At 43.1% G+C, this 21,097-nt stretch overlaps 1 protein-coding gene across 2 annotated transcripts in view; it reads left to right on the top strand.

The window, feature by feature from the left end:
* The first annotated feature begins 186 nt into the window (after positions 1-186).
* mtr (5-methyltetrahydrofolate-homocysteine methyltransferase) overlaps positions 187-21,097 on the top strand; it is a 38,787-nt gene continuing 17,876 nt past the window's right edge. Inside the window, exons 1-19 of one of the 2 annotated variants that reach the window (XM_029455934.1) lie at positions 187-672; positions 2,019-2,230; positions 2,867-2,956; positions 3,566-3,635; positions 3,754-3,846; positions 4,526-4,632; positions 7,078-7,137; positions 7,423-7,517; positions 7,693-7,793; positions 8,364-8,425; positions 8,962-9,029; positions 9,134-9,213; positions 11,290-11,402; positions 17,116-17,256; positions 18,591-18,776; positions 18,863-19,042; positions 19,687-19,803; positions 20,776-20,916; positions 21,002-21,091. In XM_029455934.1, coding sequence (XP_029311794.1) covers positions 489-672; positions 2,019-2,230; positions 2,867-2,956; positions 3,566-3,635; positions 3,754-3,846; positions 4,526-4,632; positions 7,078-7,137; positions 7,423-7,517; positions 7,693-7,793; positions 8,364-8,425; positions 8,962-9,029; positions 9,134-9,213; positions 11,290-11,402; positions 17,116-17,256; positions 18,591-18,776; positions 18,863-19,042; positions 19,687-19,803; positions 20,776-20,916; positions 21,002-21,091 — 2,190 coding nt within the window. In that variant the 5' untranslated portion in view covers positions 187-488. Of the gene's footprint in view, positions 673-2,018; positions 2,231-2,866; positions 2,957-3,565; positions 3,636-3,753; positions 3,847-4,525; positions 4,633-5,099; positions 6,020-7,077; positions 7,138-7,422; positions 7,518-7,692; positions 7,794-8,363; positions 8,426-8,961; positions 9,030-9,133; positions 9,214-11,289; positions 11,403-17,115; positions 17,257-18,590; positions 18,777-18,862; positions 19,043-19,686; positions 19,804-20,775; positions 20,917-21,001; positions 21,092-21,097 lie in introns of those variants that run through there. The other variant, XM_029455935.1, reaches the window with a different exon arrangement.

Genomic DNA, 21,097 nt, shown 5'->3' with positions numbered 1-21,097 from the left:
TATAGACATAATCTCACAGATTTTCTCATACAAAACAAATAAATGACTACTGAATTCATTAATTATTTTGATATTTAAAAAAAGAAAATGGGTGAAAAGTTAGAAATAGTCCAAAATATAGTCGTAGTGAATAAATAAACTACATTTTGTCAAATAAAATGTACTCCAGTCAAATAGTAAGGGTAAGATAATGTACTTTTAAAGTCACAATGATAACATTTACTTCTTTAGAGTTTTGGTTTATGATGATTTTGACTTGGGTTCAAGTTTATATATCATCATTTTGACTTTTCTTAATCTTGAAGTTGCATAGCCAGAAGCCTTGAATGTTTGATTATTCAAAGAAATAGGCTTTGAAATAACTCAGCTGTTTTTTTTTTTTTAGAAAAACGTTCAAATGATATGAAATATGAATTGTTATGGTATTGCTGGGGTAAGTGAAAGTGTGGTGAAGCCTTTATTGTGAAGGACTTAGACCGGAAGTGTAGATGTTGCCACGGACGGACCTCAAGCTCCAGAGGTTCCGGGAAAATAAGAGCCGGTTTGTTGGCTGTGAAAGCTTGACCTGCAATATTAACTGCTCGGTCTCCAGACGGACCGTGGGGCTGTTGTCAAAGCTGGCTCTTCAAAAGATGGCCCCGACTAATGTCATTAAATACTCTTCAGAGGAGGGTAAATATACTAACGTTAGCGTCCCAGCGGTAACTGTTAGCTTTTAGCCGGCGATGCTATCGTTGTCTCCATTCTGCTGTCAACTGTTAACACCACGTGTGTTTGTGAAAAGTTTTACGCGCTAAGTGAACTATATGACATTATGCCGGATGCAACAGTTTATGTAGAGTTCGCTATAATATAACTTGTATTCCAGTAATAACTACAACATGTCAGCAGGTCATTGTATACGTTAAACATGTAACATAGATGTTATTCTGACCAGTAAAATGGCAACTAAGCGCACACACCAGCTGAAGTGAGAATCACTGTTCTGCATACTGATCTGTGTTTGGGAGGGGGGTGGGGTTAACTTCTAGCAACATCTGGAAATTAAAAGTTATTTCTCTGTTCATACTTTCATTCATAATGGGAAGAATTATGTAAAAAAAAAAGACCATCAGGCCATTTGCTTTAATTGTTTTATTTCCTTTTAATAAATGAGTTTTTCCTGTTTTGATATACCTGTACATATTTGAATGTGTAACATCTTTTAATTAATAATCAGTACGTGATTAACTCAGTCAGTAATAATAATAATAATAATAATAATAATAATAATAATAATAATAATAGTAATACATTATACTTGTATAGCGCTTTTCTGAAAACTCAAAGACGCTTGACAGAGTGAGTAAGACAAAAAAATAAAATAAAGGAACAAAAAGGGAGGATAGTGAAAGGAGACGGTCAGTGTTTGAAGGCCGTGTTGAACAGGTGAGTCTTGAGTGATGATTTGAATGTGGTGAGTGAGGAGGAGTCTCTGAGGGTTTGAGGTGGAGAGTTCCAGAGGGTGGGAGCAGTGATGGAGAAGGCCCTGTCCCTGGGTGGGAGTGTGTCTGTGGAGGAGGTCAGTCAGGTAGGAGGGGGCCAGGTTATGGAGGCTTTGTAGGTCATGAGGAGGATCTTGTACTGGATTCTCTGGGGGATGTGGAGCTTGTAGAGGACGTGGGTGATGTGGTCACGGCTCCGAGAGTGGGCGAGAAGACGGGCAGCGGAGTTCTGGATGTGTTGGGAGTTTATTGATGAAGTCAGTCCAAGTCTATGCAACAGTTGTCCTTTTAGCCATCAGACAGTAGCAGGACTGGTGTGTGTATTCCAAGTGCAACCTGTGGTTTCAGGGTTGTGCAGTAATGTTAGAGCCCGACCAATAAATAATTATGCAGTTTCACCAAAAGAATGGGACCAGTAGTGGTTTTATTTCTCTGTAGCTAAGCTGTTTTGTTTTTCTAGCAGTATGTTTACTGGTTGCTTGTTTTTTTTCTTTGAAACATTTGAATATGAAGTCCTATTTATTTTCTTGCCAGGATGCACATGTCCATTGGAATCCGAGCTGCGAGCAGTGCTGCAGCAAAGGATTATGGTCCTGGACGGTGGTATGGGAACCATGATCCAGCAGCATCAACTTGAAGAAGAAGATTTCAGGGGAGATGAGTTTAAAGAACACCCTCTTCCACTGAAGGGCAACAACGACCTTCTCAGTATCACACAGCCCGATATCATTTACACAATACACAAGGTACAGGGCTTGTTCACGCTCACTATCTGGTTGTTTGTTTAGAGAGTTTTCTGACACCAGCCCAATACAAACTAGATTGCAACCTGTGTGTGTGTGAGGAAGGGCTCCACACACACCTTTTCACCAAACTGAATGTAAAGCTTTGTAAACAAAATTAAAATGTTGCTTTTCTACCTCGTTATCGTCTACAGTTGTTAGTGGCATAAAACAAACACCATAAAATAGTTGAGGAAATTAATAATTATGTTTTTTTTGCTAGCCCTATAGAAAGAAAGTCACACTCGTATTTATTATAACCTAATCCAGATTATATCCGAGTTAACGGCTGCTTCTTATCGTTTCATATTTAGTTTATGTAAAGCACTTTGTAATCAACGGCCGTGTCCCCCCCCCCCCCCACGTAGTTGAGAGACGAGTCTGCTACACTCCATAAACTGTTTTAGCGTCTTTTAATCTAATAAATACACAAAATAAACTCATAAAATATCATAGAACAGAAATATTCGTACACCTTTTTTCCTTCAGACAAATATAACCGTAAAATTCAACTGGACAGAAAGTCAATCCCTCAACTACTGTCTACTGAGTCTTAAAGAAAGCAATCCACAGTGTGTAACCTGGGCTCTCTGTTTACAGGACTACCTGCTGGCTGGTGCTGACATCATAGAGACCAACACATTCAGCAGCACCTCTGTCGCCCAGACAGACTATGGACTGGAACACATGGTAGGATGTCTGAGTGCTCGACCACTGTCACAACTCATGCATTTACCCCCATTTCTGTGTGCAGCTTTACAATGTCCACCTAGTTCTTTGACCTTGCTCTTATCTCCACTAGAAACTACAACATCCTCCCTTCATACTTTGCTGAGAAACAGACCCTCTTGTCTTAATAAACCTCAAACATGATTGTTTTGGCCCCATTTTCTCAAAAGAACAGTGTCAATTTGCAAATTGTTCACACAAAATGATATAGTCACTGTAGTAATTGTAGTAAAGAAACAAAATGTGATTATTACCTCCCCAAGGAGGTTATGTGTTCGGTTCAGTTAGTTTGTCTGCACTCGCTGAGAGCCCTTCTAGTTTGTTAAATATTTAAAAACATCATATTCTCCCCCTTATTTTCTCACATATTGCCAGGTACGGCAGCTGCCTTCACAAGTTGTCTTCATAGTATTTTGACATCTATATTCTATGTTTGTGGAGTTTTCATGTGATTTGGGATGTTTATCTACAGTTCCACAGTGACAAGAGAAGGCTATTTCAAGTTCCATATAACCAAAAGAAAGTGTAGCATAGCTTTAAAATGTAAACGTGTTTTTGTTTGTTGTGCAGGCTTATCGTCTCAACAGGGCGTCTGCGGAGCTGGCCAAGAGGGCAGCTGACGATGTCACCAAACAAACTGGTCAGCTGAATGTTTAACATTCCAGCAGCACATCACTATCGGCAGAGAAACATACAATCTCTGACTCTCGGGGATTTCCTTGTGTGTAACATTACCTGTAATCTATGTGTGTATTCAGGTTGTAAACGCTATGTGGCCGGGGCAGTGGGTCCCACTAATAAGACCCTGTCCGTGTCGCCGTCTGTGGAGAGACCTGACTTCAGGAACATCAGTAAGATGACTTCATGTTTCTTTCTCTCTTTTTTTGTTGCATTTTTAGACACTCAAAAGTGACTGAATGATTCAGGAGGCAAAGAGTTGGACAAGGGCTCGGGAAAATGCAAGGATTATATATACAGTATGTGTATCTCTAGCCTGGAAAGAAAGAGGAACACACACAGGAGTGAAATTTGACCCACCAAGTGACCACAGCAGTTCAGTTTGTATGGTTAATGCTGGCGGCCTGTCACACTGCCATGCTATACTACTGTTAGTGGGACAGAGTAGGGCTGCACATATATTGTTAAAGCATCGCAATATGCGCATGTGCCATAGTCACATCGCAGGATGTGAAATGTCGAATGAACACGTCATGCTCCAACTTTTTTTCTGCTTGATTCAAAAGGAAAACATTTCCCATGAATAATCTAGAAGAGAAGTCTTTGTGATAGAACATCATTTACTGCTTTAAGTGTTCTTGGAAACACGTTGTCTGCCGTTTGTTTGCGAACCACCAATCACAATCATTCCTCATCACATCGACCACATCCTGAAACTGAGCGAGGAACAGGAGAAAAACACAGAAAGTGAAGATTTGGTTACAAAATAAATGCAACATCAGCAGAATGGAAATATTTCAGAGAGTATTATAGAAATGTAATGTACAGTTTGTGTGTATTTGCCTTCCCCAGCTTTTGATGAGCTTGTAGAAGCCTACTCAGAGCAGGTCAGAGGTCTGTTAGATGGGGGAGCAGACATCCTTCTGGTTGAAACCATCTTTGATACTGCCAACGCTAAGGTACCTCTCATCTCATTGGTCTAAAAATGTTAACTAAATCATTTTACTTATTACGATTAATGGATAATCATCTTGTGTCATATTTGATCTATTTGTAGATTTAAGAATGTGATTTTAAAGTAAATTAACCAAAGCAAATGATGAATTCCACTAAAGACAGAAGCTGAGATGGCAGTTAGTGGTCTGCTCAAAGGGAAACTTTGCCGATTGCCGGAACTCCCTGCCTGCAAAAGTCCGGAAAAATACACAAAATGACGTGTTTCACATCATCCGGTCTTGGCAAATTGAATTTACAGTGCATCCGGAAAGTATTCATACCCCTTCACTTTTTGTTATGTTACAGCCTTATTCCAAAATGGATTAAATTAATTGTTTTCTCTCAACATTCTACACACAACACCACATAATGACAACGTTTTTTTTTAATCTTTTGCAAATGTATTAAAAATTAAATATCATATGTACATAAGTATTCACACCCTTTACTCAATACTTTGTTGAAGCACCTTTGGCAGCAATTACAGCCTCAAGTCTTCTTGAGTATGATGCTACAAGCTTGGCACCTATTTTGGGACAGTTTCTCCCATTCTTCTTTGCAGATCGTCTCAAGCTCCATGAGGTTGGATGGGGAGCGTCGGTGCACAGCCATTTTCAGATCTCCAAAGATGTTCAATCGGGTTCAAGTCTGGGTTCTGGCTGGGCCGCTCAAGGACATTCACAGACTTGTCCCGAAGCCACTCCTTTGTTATCTTGGCTGTGTGCTTAGGGTCGTTGTCCTGTTGGAAGGTGAACCTTCACCCCAGTCTCTGTACATTGCTGCATTCATCTTTCCCTTGATCCTGACTAGTCTCCCAGTTCCTGCCGCTGAAAAACACCCCCACAGCATGATGCTGCTTCCACCATGCTTCACTGTAGGGATGGTATTGGCCAGGTGATGAGCGGTGCCTGGTTTCCTCCAGACATGACGCTTGGCATTTAGGCCAAAGAGTTCAATCTTGGTCTGAGAGTCCTTTTGGAAGATTTTGGAAGATTCTCTCATCTCCACAGAGGATCTCTGGAGCTCTGTCAGAGTGACCATAGGGTTCTTGGTCACCTCCCTGACCAAGGCCCTTCTCCCCCGATTGCTCAGTATAGATAGATATATACTTTATTCAGGCAGCCAGATCTAGGAAGAGTCCTGGTGGTTCCACACTTCTTCCATTTATGAATGATGGAGACCACTGTGCTTGTTGGGACCTTCAATGCTGCAGACATTTTTTTTGTACCCTTCCCCAGATCTGTGCCTCGATACAATCCTGTCTCGGAGGTCTACAGACAATTCCTTGGACTTCATGGCTTGGTTTGTGCTCTGACATGCACTGTCAACTGTGGGACCTTACATAGACAGGTGTGTGCCTTTCCAAATCACGTCCAATCAATTGAATTTACCACAGGTGGATTCCAATCAAGTTGTAGAAACATCTCAAGGATGATCAGTGGAAACGGGATGCACCTGAGCTCAATTTTGAGTGTCACAACAAAAAGTGTGAATACTTATGTACATTTGATTTTTTTTATATACATTTGCAAAAAATTCTAAAAAACGTTGTCATTATGTGGTAATGTGTGTAGAGTGTTGTAACATAATAAAATGTGGAAAAAGTGAAGGGGTATGAATACTTTCTGGATGCACTGTAGCTGCGGGTCGAAGGAAAACAGCTTAAATTACCAAAATAGGGCGCTGTCACACGTTGTCACACATGCGTGAATGCAGGTGACCATTGCCTGCCGAGGCAAAAGTTAAGTTAAGATGTGTTTACGTTTATATAATTATCTTTGTGTCACCCACTCTGTAAAGTGTCTTTGAGTTACAAGAAAAGCGCCATAGAAGTCTAATGTATTATTATTATTATTATTATTATTATTATTATTATTATTATTATTATTATATATATTACACTTCTATGGCATAAAAAGTGTACACACCAAAATAAATGTCAACAAGATCGATTCTGGTTTTAACTAAGTTTTGATTAAATATGTAGTTGCTGCGTTTTGGCCTCATACTATATCAAGAGTGTTCAATTATTATAATCATGGCAGGATATTACAAAATATTTATGGGGTTCAGTACCTTGAGAATTTCTTTTTACTTACATTCGCAATCTATTAGACATGTTTTAGACACTTACATCATTCTCTATTCATGTATGTACTTATTTACTGTATACATGAGTATAATATATACTATTATTACTTGTGGACTGATGTACACTGATGTTTACACCTTTGATGGGAACTGTTTATAACCCTGTGTTATACAAGTTTAATGGACACGAAATGAAAAGAGTATTTTCTGTGGACATGTTAGAAATCTAACTTAATTTCTCCATTAAAAGATTAATGTAACCTGATGTTGTATGTTCAGGGATTGATGTCTTTATCTTTGTATGTTTCCACCTACAGGCGGCCTTGTTTGCCATCGAGCTGCTGTTTGAAAAGAGCTACGAAAGGAAACCTATATTTGTAAGTCTGTGATATTTTATAACTATAAGTGTATGCATGGGGTGGAGGGCTTTTTAGTCAGTGTTTTGGTTGACAAAAGGTTTTTATTTATATTCAAACTATATTTACCTCAATTTCAATTGATCAGCATGTGGCTGAGAACATATTTAGAAGTGTATCATAGTTTATAAGTTCATTATTATGTTGATCAAGTTTCTGATTGATTTTAGCTGTCTTGGGGCTTCACCGAGGATCAATGTGTTCTGTGGGGTTTAGTTGACTTGTCTTGTCCCACTCCTGGTGTAGATCTCAGGGACCATCGTTGACCGGAGTGGACGCACTCTTTCTGGTCAGACAGGAGAAGCCTTTGTAGTGAGTGTATCCCATGTTAACCCTCTATGGTGAGTTACTGTACGTCACACATACCTACATTTACTTTATACAAATCTGTGTAGAACAGAGTTCTGACAATAACATATCTCTGTTCCATTACTTCTGCTTGTCCCTCTCTATGCTGCAGTAGGCCTATCAGTCTGAACTCCCGTTTCTTACTGGTTTTGTACTTTTATGTTGCAGCATTGGTCTGAACTGTGCCTTGGGGGCGACAGAGATGAGGCCGTTCATTGAAGCCATCGGAAAAAGCACCACAGCTTTCATTATCTGTTATCCCAATGCAGGTAACCATCTAAACAACTAGGTCTCCTCAGCACAATACTGGCCTGAAATGTAAGGTTGAAAATGTAATATAAAGCTTTCAGGGCTTAATTACAAATGTTGCAACCCGAATATACAGTATATAACCTTACCTTACCATAGTCAGTGTTTATTGTTGTCATGTTTTGAAAAGGCCATTGAAATTGGAGATAAGTTACATTTGAATTTAAATTATGAATTATTGTTTTTATTAATGAAATGATAATTAAACTTGAAACTTATATTTAATATATTGGCGGGGTCCTATCAGAGCTCATCTGCTGACTAATTGGAGCTCCTGTTGCTGTGGGTTGGACTTCATTTCACATTCGCAGAGGAATTAAATGATTAGTTTTTTAAATAAAGTGATCATGAAGTGGAAACACAAGTAGACAAAGTTTAGTTTAGTTTTGGATTAGTGTATGTAAACACACTGTCAATGATTCTGCTGCTGCACACACTGGCCTGTGGCCTAACTTGTGTTGCATCATATGTCAGACCATTCAGCATGATGTAATGATGCTATGAACTCTGTCTTCTCGCTTTACTGTTAGGTCTTCCCAACACATTTGGAGGGTACAATGAAACCCCAGAAATAACAGCCTCCAATTTAAAGGTTCTCTACTCTTCTATCATTTATTTTTAAGACTGATATTTGATGTTAACATGTACTGTATACAACAGATAGATGTCATGTGATCGATACACTACCATAGATGCCACATGTATAACATTTTACATATGTAATGTAATGTTACAGTCATCTTGTTCTTTAAAAGTACTATTTACAAAATGTCTTTGTCCTTAATTTATGTAAATACTGGAAGAAAAATACACAGAACCATAAATACAAAGTATAACATTACAATCAAGTGTTCACATTATTCCCTAACGAATACACTTTTCATCATAACCCTGTTTTAGTTCTCTTAACTTTTCCACGAGGACATGTTGAAAAAGTAAATGACACCCTTGTGTGTGTGTGGTGTGATGTGTGTGTGTGTCTGTGTGGTGTGGTGTGTGTGTGTGTGTGTGTGTGTGTGTGTGTCTGTCTGTGTGGTGTGGTGTGTGTGTGTGTCTGTGTGGTGTGGTGTGTGTGTGTGGTGCTGACTCATTGCTGCAGCTAAGATGTAGTTTTATCTTTGGCTGCAGGAGTTTGCTGTGGATGAACTGGTGAATATTGTGGGAGGCTGTTGTGGGACCACTCCAGGACACATCAGGTCTTTTTTTTCTAAAAGAAAATGTCTACATTTCATGCAATTTAAAAACAATTAATAAATGTTGTTTAAAATATTTTCCCATCCCTTCTTTCTTCCTCATACAGGGCCATATCAGAAGCAGTCAAACACTGTAAGCCGCGAGTTCCCGCTGCTGGTATTTATCAAGACTACATGCTACTGTCAGGTAATAAAACCTCCTGTTACCATCTGTGAAGACTGCTGTCATGTATGTGTGATGTGAATCTCATTTTAAGTAAGACTTTCGTGTTTAAATTAGTAAAATCCCGGTTGTTCGGGATTTTTTTTTATTAATTAATTGAGGATGTTGATCAGATGACTTGAAATATTGTAAATTCTCATACTTACTGATTGATTGATTGATTTACCTCAAATACAGAGAGAACCGGCCTTTTGTCAGAAGCAGGCTCATATAAAAGAGGGGCCTTCATTTCTATTTCATTATTCTTTGGTTAGAATCTTCCTTGCGCTCCGATCTGTTCCTCTTCTAATTTGCTGTTAATGCAATGTTAAAGGGATAGTTTAGATATTTTTAAGTTACCTACAGTAATGGCGGTTGGCACGCCCCCAGTTTGGAGAAACAGACAGGACTGCAGCAAAAAGTATTTTAGCCACCTAAAGAAAGAAATATTTGTTTACACTTTACCACTTTACCTTGCTGTAAGACAGCCCTTTCAAACAGGGAACTGAAGCCATTCTTAATACTCTTTTCAAAGCCACCAGACTCCATTGACAAAAACAGTCATTTTACTTTGCAGAACATGGGAGTTGCTGATCTGCCTCAGTTAGTTAGTGTTATTGAACTAACCAAAGTCACACTATAACACAAACAAAATAAACTATTGAGGAAGCGTACACTTAAACTGATAGTCATTTTTTTAGGTGGCTAAAACATGCTTTGCTCCTGCCCTCGTGCACAGCAGTACATTGCTCAGTTTCCGTGCCAGTACTTCAGTCTGGGGCGTGCACTACTACTTTAGGTAATATGCTGACTATGGAGAAGTACCTCATACAATCCCACTTCAAAACAACCGAACTATCCCTTTCAAACTTTGTCCATGCTTACCTGTTCTGTGTGACAAACACAAAACAAAAACTTAACTCAAGGTCCACTTACTAGTTTACAAGATCAGGAATAAGCTTTCAAAAGCAGAGTCATGTCTTACACATGACTCTGCTTCTCTTCTTCTACCTCATTTTTAAGTTATTGTCTTAAAATGTAACACTTCCTGTACTGTTGCTATGCCTCTGCTTCGGCGATAGCCAAGGTCGGATGAATTACGGTAGCAATGGAAAAGAAACGGTAAGGAGAAGGATTTGGTAATAATTAGTGATTACGGTCATAGTAATTCTGGCCCTTTGGATCTAGAAAAGCACTTTACAAATAAAATGTATTGTTTTTGTTCACATAGTTCGATATGGCGATATGACGGTATATACCTCGCAGCCGTCGAAATGTGTCTGATGGTAGAGACTTTGCAATACCAATTCCACCGCGGTAGCTATTCCCACGTGATCTCACGTGATCCAGCTGCCTCACAAGGTAATGTGATTGGCAGACATGGAGGAGGAGGGTGAAGTTGTAAATACAGAGGAGGAAGAGGAAAACCATTTACACTGTAGTTTTTTTGAGAATGTTTTGTCAGCTTTTTGAAGTGAAAAAAGTTGAATCTTTTCTTTTTTTAGTGCTTTATATTACACTGACTGAAGTCAGGCTGGTATTTATATGATAACCTTAAAACCTGTAACACTTGAAGTAATTTTTCTTAGGAACCTTTTTATATATTGTTTCATTTTAGTTTTAGTTTCACTGCTTTGAATCTTTTGTTTTGAATTCAAATGTTGAGGCAAATAAAAGAAGAAAACAATTAAATGTGATGAAGTATGGTATATTATTTTAAACCAACGTAATATAAAATTTCATATACCGTCATAGAGAATTTTGGCCATATCGCCCAACCCTGCATAATACAGGTAATTCCACAACACATCCCCTTGAATTCAAGCTTTTATTTGAGAATTTCCGGTACACCCCTTTATAACTGGGGTAAGCTTACATCAAAACTCAAAACATGTTTGAAATGTATAAACCAATTAAAGTAAAAATGTCCAGGAATGGGAGTTTGTTCATGCTTTTTTTTTTTTTTAAATGAAACAGTGGTGCTGAAAAACCCCTCCCCTCTACTAATCCCTGTTTGTCCAAAATGCAGTTAATGTGATCAAATGTTTTTCTCATTTACAGGTTTAGAGCCGTTCAGGATCGGCCCTTACACCAACTTTGTTAACATCGGCGAGCGCTGCAACGTGGCTGGGTCACGCAAGTTTGCCAAGCTGATCATGGCAGGAAACTATGAGGTGAGGCTGATTTTGAGTAAAATTATTTTCAGGCCTCAACGTGTCCCTGGCACTGAAAATGTTTGGAGACCTATTGTTTTTGTCGAGCTTATTATTATTTTTCTGCTCTTTAAACGTGTTTTTGAGGGGCTTTGAGTTAGGATGTTGCCACCGGGCTCGCTGGCGCGCCCTAACACACCATGGTCGGTGTACAGTTGCTTTGATGCTCACAAGATTTGTTGAGATCAAAGCCACATACAAAAGACCGTATTGTGGTGACCCACTGGGAACGTAGACATTCACTGAACACTATGAGAGGAGATAGGTCTCCTTTAAGACAGGTAACCCAGGAGCTTGCTGGGAAAGGTTAAGAGTTAACGGAAGTGAGAAATGGAGGTGTTGTTATTGTTTTACCTGTCGTGACTGTTGTGGTTGGAGGCTTGACTACTGCCGCTGTATCGCTGTTCATGTTGGGAAGTAAACGTTCGACTTGACAACTTGTCTATCGTCTCCTCGTTACTACGCACGCCCACATTGGTGACCCTGAACGCTGAGAGAAAGCATGTTTGAAGCAAACGGTAATGCAGCGCCGGCAGGAGCTCTGGCTAACGTCTACGCCGCAACGATCAAGTTGCCTGAGTTCTGGCAGCACAGCCCCCGGCCGTGGTTTCAACACATTGAAGCCCAGTTCCAACTGAGAGGGATAACTCAGGACGCTACCAGATACTTTCATGTGGTAGCGGCGCTGGATGCCGCGACAACGGCACGGGCGATGGGGCTGCTGGAGGATCCACCGACGGACGGCAAGTACATTGCTCTCAAAACGCTCCTTTTAAGAACATTCGAGCTGTCGGAGATGGAGAAGGCGGACCGTCTGTTGTCGCTCACCGGACTTGGCGACAGCAAACCGTCCGAGTTGCTGGAGAGAATGTTGGCTGTTTTGGGCTCGGCGGATCCCGCTTTTCTGTTTACCCACATTTTTCTGCGGCAGCTCCCGGCGCCTGTGCGCACCGCGCTCGCCAGCTCTCCACTCTCCTTCACTAAGGACTATCGCGCGCTGGCTGCTGAGGCCGACAGGATCATTCTCACCAGCCGGCAGAATTTTGCGCACGCGCTGCTCCCCGCCCAGACCTCGGACCCGTTGCTGGAGGACACAGCGGGCACCGCCGCCGCGGCTGCCCATCGCCAACGGGACAATGGACTATGTTACTATCACAACAGGTTTGGAACCAAAGCCAAACAGTGTCGCCTGCCATGCACTTTCAGCAACCAGGGAAACTCCAGGGCCGGCGGGGACAGCAGGCTATTGTTTTTTAGGACGAGGTGTCGAGCCGGCGGCTGCTGGTCGACTCGGGTGCTCAGCGCAGCATCCTCCCTGCATCGGCTGCGGACACCATGGCTGGCGGATACGGCCCCCCTGATGGACGCCGCGAATGGCACACCTATACGCACCTACGCCACCAGGTACGTGGAGGTGAGTTTCGGCGGGCGGCGTTTTGGCTGGGACTTCATCATGGTGTCGGTTCCTCTCCTAGGCGCTGATTTTCTGTGTGCCTTTCACCTACTGGTGGACGTTACGAATTGTCGACTCATCAATGCTGTTTCGTTCTCTACATACTCGTGCACGTCCGGAGGTGCGGGAACGCTCGGCCTGTCCAACATGCTTGCCTCCGGAGACTCGTATCAACGCCTCCTCGTAGAGTTTCCGGACCTCACCACGCCTACGTTTTCGTCAGCAGTTGCCAAGCACGTACTTGAGCACCATATCGTCACGGACGGCGCCCCGGTCTACGCACGCGCTCGACGCCTCGACCCAGCTAAACTCGCCATCGCCATGTGGAGTTCATGGCCATGGAGCGCCTTGGCATCGTGCGCCGCTCTGACAGGCCGTGGGCCTCTCCCTTGCACATGGTGACAAAGGCTGACGGTAGTTGGCGCCCCTGCGGAGATTTCCGCCGCCTGAATAACATTACGACCCCGACTGGTACCCCGTCCCACACATCCAAGATTTTTCCGCCCACCTCGAGGGAACAACTATCTTCTCCAAGGTGGACTTGGTGGTGGCTACCACCAGGTACCGGTCCACCCAAGGGACGTGCCGAAGACGGCAGTCATTACGCCGTTTGGACTCTTTGAGTTCCTGCGGATGCCTTTCGGACTCAAGGGGGCGGCACAAACATTCCAGAGGCTGATGGACTCTGTACTGCGAGAAATGCCATTCTTGTTTGTTTATTTAGACGACATTCTCATAGCCAGTGCCTGTGCAGAGGAGCACCTGACACACCTCCGCCAGCTGTTCGAGCGGCTCAGTGCTCATGGGCTTATCGTTAACCCAGCAAAGTGCCAGTTCGGTGTGCCATCCATCAACTTCCTCGGACACCTTGTCTCGCCGGATGGAGCCGTTCCACTCCCCGCCAGGGTGGATGCCGTCGCCAGTTTCCCACGCCCCCGCACCGTTAAGTCCCTGCAGGAGTTCCTGGGCATGGTGAACTTTTATAATCGGTTCATTCCCCGCGCAGCTCACCTCATGCAGCCCCTGTACGACTCGCTGCGGGGTAAAAAGCAGAACGCCGATGTGGACTGGTCCCCTGATAGGGACATAGCCTTTGACGACGCCAAGGCTGCGCTGGCCAGCGCTGCTTTACTGGCCCACCCATCTCCCACGGCCCCGATTGCCCTCACGACTGACGCTTCCGACAGTGGGTGAGTGGTGCCGACGCTTCACCGCCTTTGTGGACCACAAGCCACTGACGTTTGCTATGGCCAAGTCCGCCGAGCCGTGGTCTGGCCGCCAACAGAGCCACCTCTCTGCTATTTCAGAGTTCACCACAGACATACAGCACGTAGCCGGAAAGCACAACTTGGTCGCCGACTGCCTCTCTCGACCTGTGGTGGTGGCCGTCCATTTAGGCCTTGACTATACTGGCATGGCTGCCGACCAGGTCACTGACATGGAAGTGCAGGCCTACCGGACAGCCACCACTGGGCTGCGGTTAGAGGATGTGGAGTTTGATGACGTCAACACCACACTCCTCTGCGATGTCTCCATGGGTCAGTCCCGACCTATGGTTCCCACTAGCTGGCGGCGCCGGGTTTTTGATGCCATTCACAGCCTTTCGCACCCAGGAGTGAAGGCGTCCACTAAGCTAGTGGGGGCTAAGTTTGTCTGGCCTGGCCTTCGGAAGGACGTCAAGAGCTGGGCTGGCTCCTGTGTGGCGTGCCAGCGTTCCAAGGTGCACCGTCACACAAAGGCCCCCTTGGCACTGTTTCTCGTGCCCGAGAGGCGTTTTGATCACATGAACGTAGACCTTGTGGGCCCCTTGCCCCCCTCCCGGGGGTTCACTCACCTCCTCACTATGGTGGACAGGACGACCAGGTGGCCAGAAGCGGTTCCACTGTCATCGACCACGTCCGCGGACGTGGCTCGGGCGTTTGTCGGATATTGGGTGGCCCATTTTGGAACACCATCGGACCTCACCTCTGACAGAGGCCCCCAGTTTACGTCCGAGCTCTGGACTGCTGTCGCTGAGAGCCTGGGGGTGAAACTCCACCACAGCATACAACCCACAGGCCAACGGGCTTTGCGAGCGGTTTCATCGCTCCATGAAAGCCGCTCTGCGGGCCAGCCTCACGGACGGCGGCTGGGTTGACCGACTCCCATGGGTCATGCTTGGCCTCCGCTCTGCCCCCAAGGAGGACCTCCAGGCCTCGTCTGCGGAGCTAGTTTACGGCCAGCCGCTTCGGGTCCCGGGTGAGTTTCTCCCGGTTACTGCGGCTCCCTGATCTGCTACATCACAACGAACGGGGCTCCGGCACAGTGCTGGTGACTTTGCTCCTATCCCCACTTCTCACCACTGCCTCCCTCCATCCTATGTCCCCAAGGATCTTCAGTCGGCCACCTATGTTTTTATTCGCCATGATGGCCACTGTACTCCCTTGCAGCCTCCCTATGACGGCCCCTTTCGTGTACTGGATGCAGGGCCGAAACACTTTTTGGTGGACAAGGGGGGGAAGTCGGAGCGGTTCTTGGTGGACCGTCTCAAACCTGGACAGGCCGGTTGAGTTGGCCGTGCCCCGCGGCGTGGTCGCCCCCCTGCCAGGCCCCGGGACCCTGACCCACCGGTGCGCACCTCAAGCCCTGCACTGGCCCCTGTTGGACGGGCCAAGTCCCCCATCCCTGCACCTTCACTTGTGAAGCGCAGTCGGTTTGGACGCCCACTCCTCTCCCCGCCAGGTGGGCCCTTTCAGTTTTGACTGTTCGGTTGTGTAGTTTCTTGTTTCAGTTCTAGTGAATTCTGGGGGGGCCTGTGTGGTGACCCACTGGGAACGTAGACATTCACTGAACATTATGAGAGGAGATAGGTCTCCTTTAAGACAGGTAACCCAGGAGCTTGCTGGGAAAGGTTAAGAGTTAACGGAAGTGAGAAATGGAGGTGTTGTTATTGTTTTACCTGTCATGACTGTTGTGGTTGGAGGCTTGACTACTGCCGCTGTATCGCTGTTCATGTTGGGAAGTAAACGTTCGACTTGACAACTTGTCTATCGTCTCCTCGTTACTACGCACGCCCACAGTATAAAGATTTTTCACAAACAAGAAGGTGGCCATTTTGTATTGCCTGCTTCTTTTAAAAAAGTTTTAATCACATAAAGTATTTGGCGCCTTCATTTTATTTTAAGCCATATTCAGAATAGTTTTGTGATTTGATGTTGCGATTGGTCATCATCATGGCGCACATGCTGTATAGCGCCCCATAGCTACTTTTAGCCTTCAAAGGAATATTAAGCACCCTCAGAATACTCACGAAACTTGGAACGCACATCAGAACCTGGGACCTTTGCTAGAATGTACAGAAATTATATCCATATTTGTGAATATAGCTCAGTGGTGCCTCCTATTGCGTGGTAAGGCTATAGTTGCATATAGTTGCTCTGATATTCACAAAATTTGGGACACACATTTCTCATGTCATTGTGGACATTAGCCCCGCCGACCCGCAAGTCGGCCATTTTGAATAATGAGAGTATTTCCTGTATTTTTAGAAAACTACGAACTCTTCCGAGCAAGTTGATAGTGAAAAAATATAATTTTTGTTTGTTATGACCAATGTGAGGCTAAATTATGAAGAAATAGTTGATACCTCAAACGATGAGGTCATGGGTCATAGGATAACAAACCATTTTAGACAGTTGTCAAACTTTTCAAAACTCCTCCCACAGATTTCAACTGATTTATTTCAGGTTTGGTCAGCTTGATAGCAAAACATGTGTGATAATAAATTGCAAGTTTTGGTAAAAAGGCCTTCGTAATGGCCTGCTGTTCATCGTCATGAAACAGGAAGTGGCTGTAACTTCATTCAACATTGTCTGATCTACACCAAATTTGGCACTTGACATGCTTGATAAGAATCCTAATCCTACCCTAACCCCATACATCAATATTGAGCATTAGCCAGAGCACCACCCTAATGGCAACTAGAAAGGACAAGTGCCACTCTTTTAGTAACTACTCCTACAAAGTTAATCAAATTAACCTCAAACTTAGTCAGTGAAGTCTAAAGATGTGCAGGATATTAAATTGTGAAGCTTTTTAATTTTGCTGTGGCGCTGGTGTCCAAGAAACAAGAAGTTGTTGTAACTTCATTTTCAGAAATGTCAGTCTAATCATGAGCATAAATTAAATTCTAGCTTGCACATAACTGTTTGTTTGGTATGTGCTTCTTGGTTTGTTTTCCAGGAGGCTCTAAGCATTGCTAAAGCCCAGGTGGAGATGGGAGCCCAGGTCCTGGATATAAACATGGATGAGGGGATGCTGGAGGGGCCAACAGCAATGGCTCGATTTTGTAACTTGATTGGTTCTGAACCAGACATCGCACGGGTAGGAAGTTTAAAGGCAGTGGAAATTAACACATACAATTCATCAATAAGGTGTTACCGTATTGGGTAAATTGCAACAAAATGTATTACAGAAATTAACGTCCAATCTCACACATTGTAAATTGTTATTGTAGGAGACAACTTCACTGTTGTGGTTCTCTAGCTCTGGGGATGGCAATGTCTCTAGAAATATCTCAGCAACTATTGGATGGATTGTCATAAATGCGATACCCACATTCATGTCCCCTTCATGATTAATTGTGATACCTTTAACTTTCCCTTTGTGCCACCATCAGGTTAAAAAATGAATTAGTCCATAATTTGATAAATGACCTGCAAACTAAAGACATTCCCATCAGCCTCAGCTGTACTTTGTGTTTAGCTCTAATTAGCAAATATTAGCATTCCAACATGCTAAGTAAGATGGTAATCATGGTAAACTTAATACCTGCTAAACATCACCATAATAGCGTTATCATTGAGAGCCTGTTAGCATGCTGATGTTAGCATTCAGCTCAAAGCCCGGCTGTGCCGAAGTACAGCTTAGTTGTTAGCATGGGTCTAGGATCGCAGTTTTATTCATTCTGATTGGCGACAAAAGGATGAGAGTATCCCTGTGATGCTAGCCAGTGAATTTGACCTTCTTTCCAAATTTGTAATTTCTAATAAAATATTTAGTTTTCACTTCGACCTTGGGGCTTTTACAGCATTAACCATCTCTTTCAGTTGTGTGCTTACATTTTATTATGCCAGTGACAACTTTTGTTTTCAGGTTGTCCTTCCGTACATCTTTCCGTCCGTCTGTCCATCTCATTCTTGTGAACGTGATATTTCAGGAATTGAGGTCATTTTTTTAATTGGGCTCAAACATCCACTTGGACTCGAGGACAAACTAATTAAATTTTGAAGGTCAAAGGTCACTGTGACTTCAAGTCTGTCCCATTCTTGTGACTGCGATATTTCATTACATCTGGCACAAATGTCCACACAGGCTCCAGGATGAACTGATTTTAGAATGTGGTGGTCAAAGGGCAATGTGACCTCACAAAAAAATATTTTTGGCCGTACCTCAAGAATTCATATGCATATTATAACAATTTCCCACAAATGTCAAATAAAATGATGAAGTGATGAAATTTTGGACAGTCATGGATGTAAACTGCAACTTGAGTAGTTGGCAGAGGCATACAATCGCGAGGCGGTAATCCTAGTTTTCCTTTTTATGTTTTCCATGAAAACATCCAATTTAGCATATGAACCCGTTTATAACTAACTATGAGTCAATCTGCTCAGTAAATCATAAAAAGACATTGAGCTTCTCTTTCTCCTCTCCAGGTTCCTCTGTGTATTGACTCCTCTAACTTTTTAGTGATTGAGGCTGGCTTGAAATGCTGTCAGGGGAAGTGTATAGTCAACAGTATCAGCCTGAAGGAAGGAGAGGAGGAGTTCTTGCACAGAGCTGCTACTGTGAAGCGCTACGGAGCTGCTGTGGTGGTCATGGCCTTCGATGAGAAGGGACAGGTGAGGAGGCAAACACACACACACACACACACACACTTAAACAAAAACACACTCATATGTGCTGACAAGTCTGCTATCCTGTCAAGGCCACAGATGTAGACCGTAAAGTGGAGATCTGCGCTCGGGCCTACAAGCTGCTAGTCAGCAAAGTGGGATTTGACCCCAACGACATCATCTTTGACCCCAACATCCTCACCATCGGTACAGGCATGGAGGAACACAACGACTATGCCATATACTTCATCAGAGCCACCAAACTTATCAAGGTAATGCAGCTGTCAGTCCGAGGAAAAATGAACGCTAATTCAACCAATCAGCACGTTATCTGCAGTAGTCTGCAATGCTGTCCACCTCTCACAGTATCTTCACATGATATGGTCACATTTTAGCAACCCCGCTATTGCTGTTCACTTTTCATTGCTCACTGTTCAAGGTCAGTTATACTCAAAACTCAAACATAAGGACAACTCAATGAACATGAGAATGGCTACGATGCTTTCTTTTCATACAATTAGGCTTCTCTTCGTTCCGTGGACTCACTCAATAATCTCTTTCTGATACTTGTAACTAACCATCTGAATATGGAGGTTGTTTGGAGCTCTACGCTGTCTGGGAGGAAGCAACCACGACTGGACTGAACTGGACTGAATGAACTAATAATGGAAAAAAACCCACAAACTACTGGATACCAACTACAACAGGAACACTCATTAACCCATATACAAGAGTGCATGCTTACCTAGCCAAATCAAATCTTAATGCTGTATTTTTATATTCTTATTGGAATTATTTGAACGGTTAATGTTGAGTGCTTTAAAACTTTTATCCTGCTGACTTGTGAATGTTACCTCAAGTTATTGCATACTGAATTAACACTAATATTGTTAAATATACTTTTTTGTGTGTGTAGGAGACATTACCAAGAGCCAGAGTGAGTGGAGGTCTGTCCAACCTGTCCTTCTCCTTCAGAGGGATGGAGATCATCCGAGAAGCTATGCATGGAGCATTTCTTTACCAAGCTATCAAGGTAAACATACGTATCTATTCACAGAGATCACCGTCAGCACAGTTCAGGTGAAACAATAGAGAAACCCCATTCACAGTAAGGTATGTGGTTTATTGTTAATAACCACAACAGTGTTTTACGGGAAGAGTTTTCTAAATGATTTTTCTATGCTCACAAAACTGGGCAGATACAACCAAAACTGTCTCCATGGCTACATACCTTACAAGGGTTAGCATGAATGTTTTTTCTGAATTGGGTGAAGTGATCCTTAAATGAAAGTTCTTCTAGCAGTTTGGGCTTTAAACCCAGGAGCTCATCTACTCAGCTGCTCAGCACAGAGACCCATTCAAAGGACAGTAATAACGATGATATACATACTATTGTTTTGCTCCAAGCCTATGAAGTGTTACATTTCAGTCATACACTATTTGGCCAAAAGTGAAGGCACTCAAACAGCACACATATGGGATTGTTTAACGTCTCATTCCAATGCCATGGGCATTGTTGTAAATGTGATATTGCTTCCCAAAGCAGTTGGGGACCTGTAGTGATGTACAATTTATTTTTATGCTTTTTTCTTCAGCACTGGGTGGTCCTGTTATGTAAGCTTGAGGGCCAATTGCTTCATGAAGAGCATGTTTTTATTATGCCTCGACGTCAGTGTCTTAATAGGATAAAGTGATGATATTTTGGACAGACATGAATTTAAACTGCAACTTGACTAGTTGTTGGAGGCATACAACCGCAAGGAGGTAATTCTAGTTTTACAATTACAAATTCCGAGCTTGATTTGTTGTACCCTTTGACAATGGTACCCGCTGAGTCCACCAATTGGAAGGGGTATCCACATACTTTTGACCATTAAGTATATCTGAGAATAATCCCTTGTTGGAGCAGTACATGTCGGTGAATAATGCTGTGTTAACACAAAACACAGATGTGGGGGTTAAATTCCTTTCTACTTATAACCCTCCTCTGTCTATCCTGTCTCAGGATGGTATGGACATGGGGATAGTGAATGCTGGGAACCTGCCCGTCTATGATGACATTGATAAAGAGCTGCTGTTACTGTGTGAAAACCTCATCTGGAACAGAGATGCTAATGCTACTGAGAGACTACTGACCTACGCACAGGTACACATACGCATACATACAATTAATACACAAGAATGTTGTTGCTTTGGTTAACAAATGTTGCCTTTACTACTCTTGTTCACAGAACAACGTGAAAGGAGCGAAGAAGGTGGTTCAGACAGACGAATGGAGACAAGGAAGTGTGGAGGACAGGCTGGAGTACGCTCTCATTAAGGTAGCA

This window comes from Cottoperca gobio, chromosome 19 (genome assembly GCF_900634415.1).
Source record: "Cottoperca gobio chromosome 19, fCotGob3.1, whole genome shotgun sequence".
Classification (NCBI taxonomy): Eukaryota; Metazoa; Chordata; class Actinopteri; order Perciformes; family Bovichtidae; genus Cottoperca; species Cottoperca gobio.
This window is presented reverse-complemented; position numbering and strand designations above follow the sequence as displayed.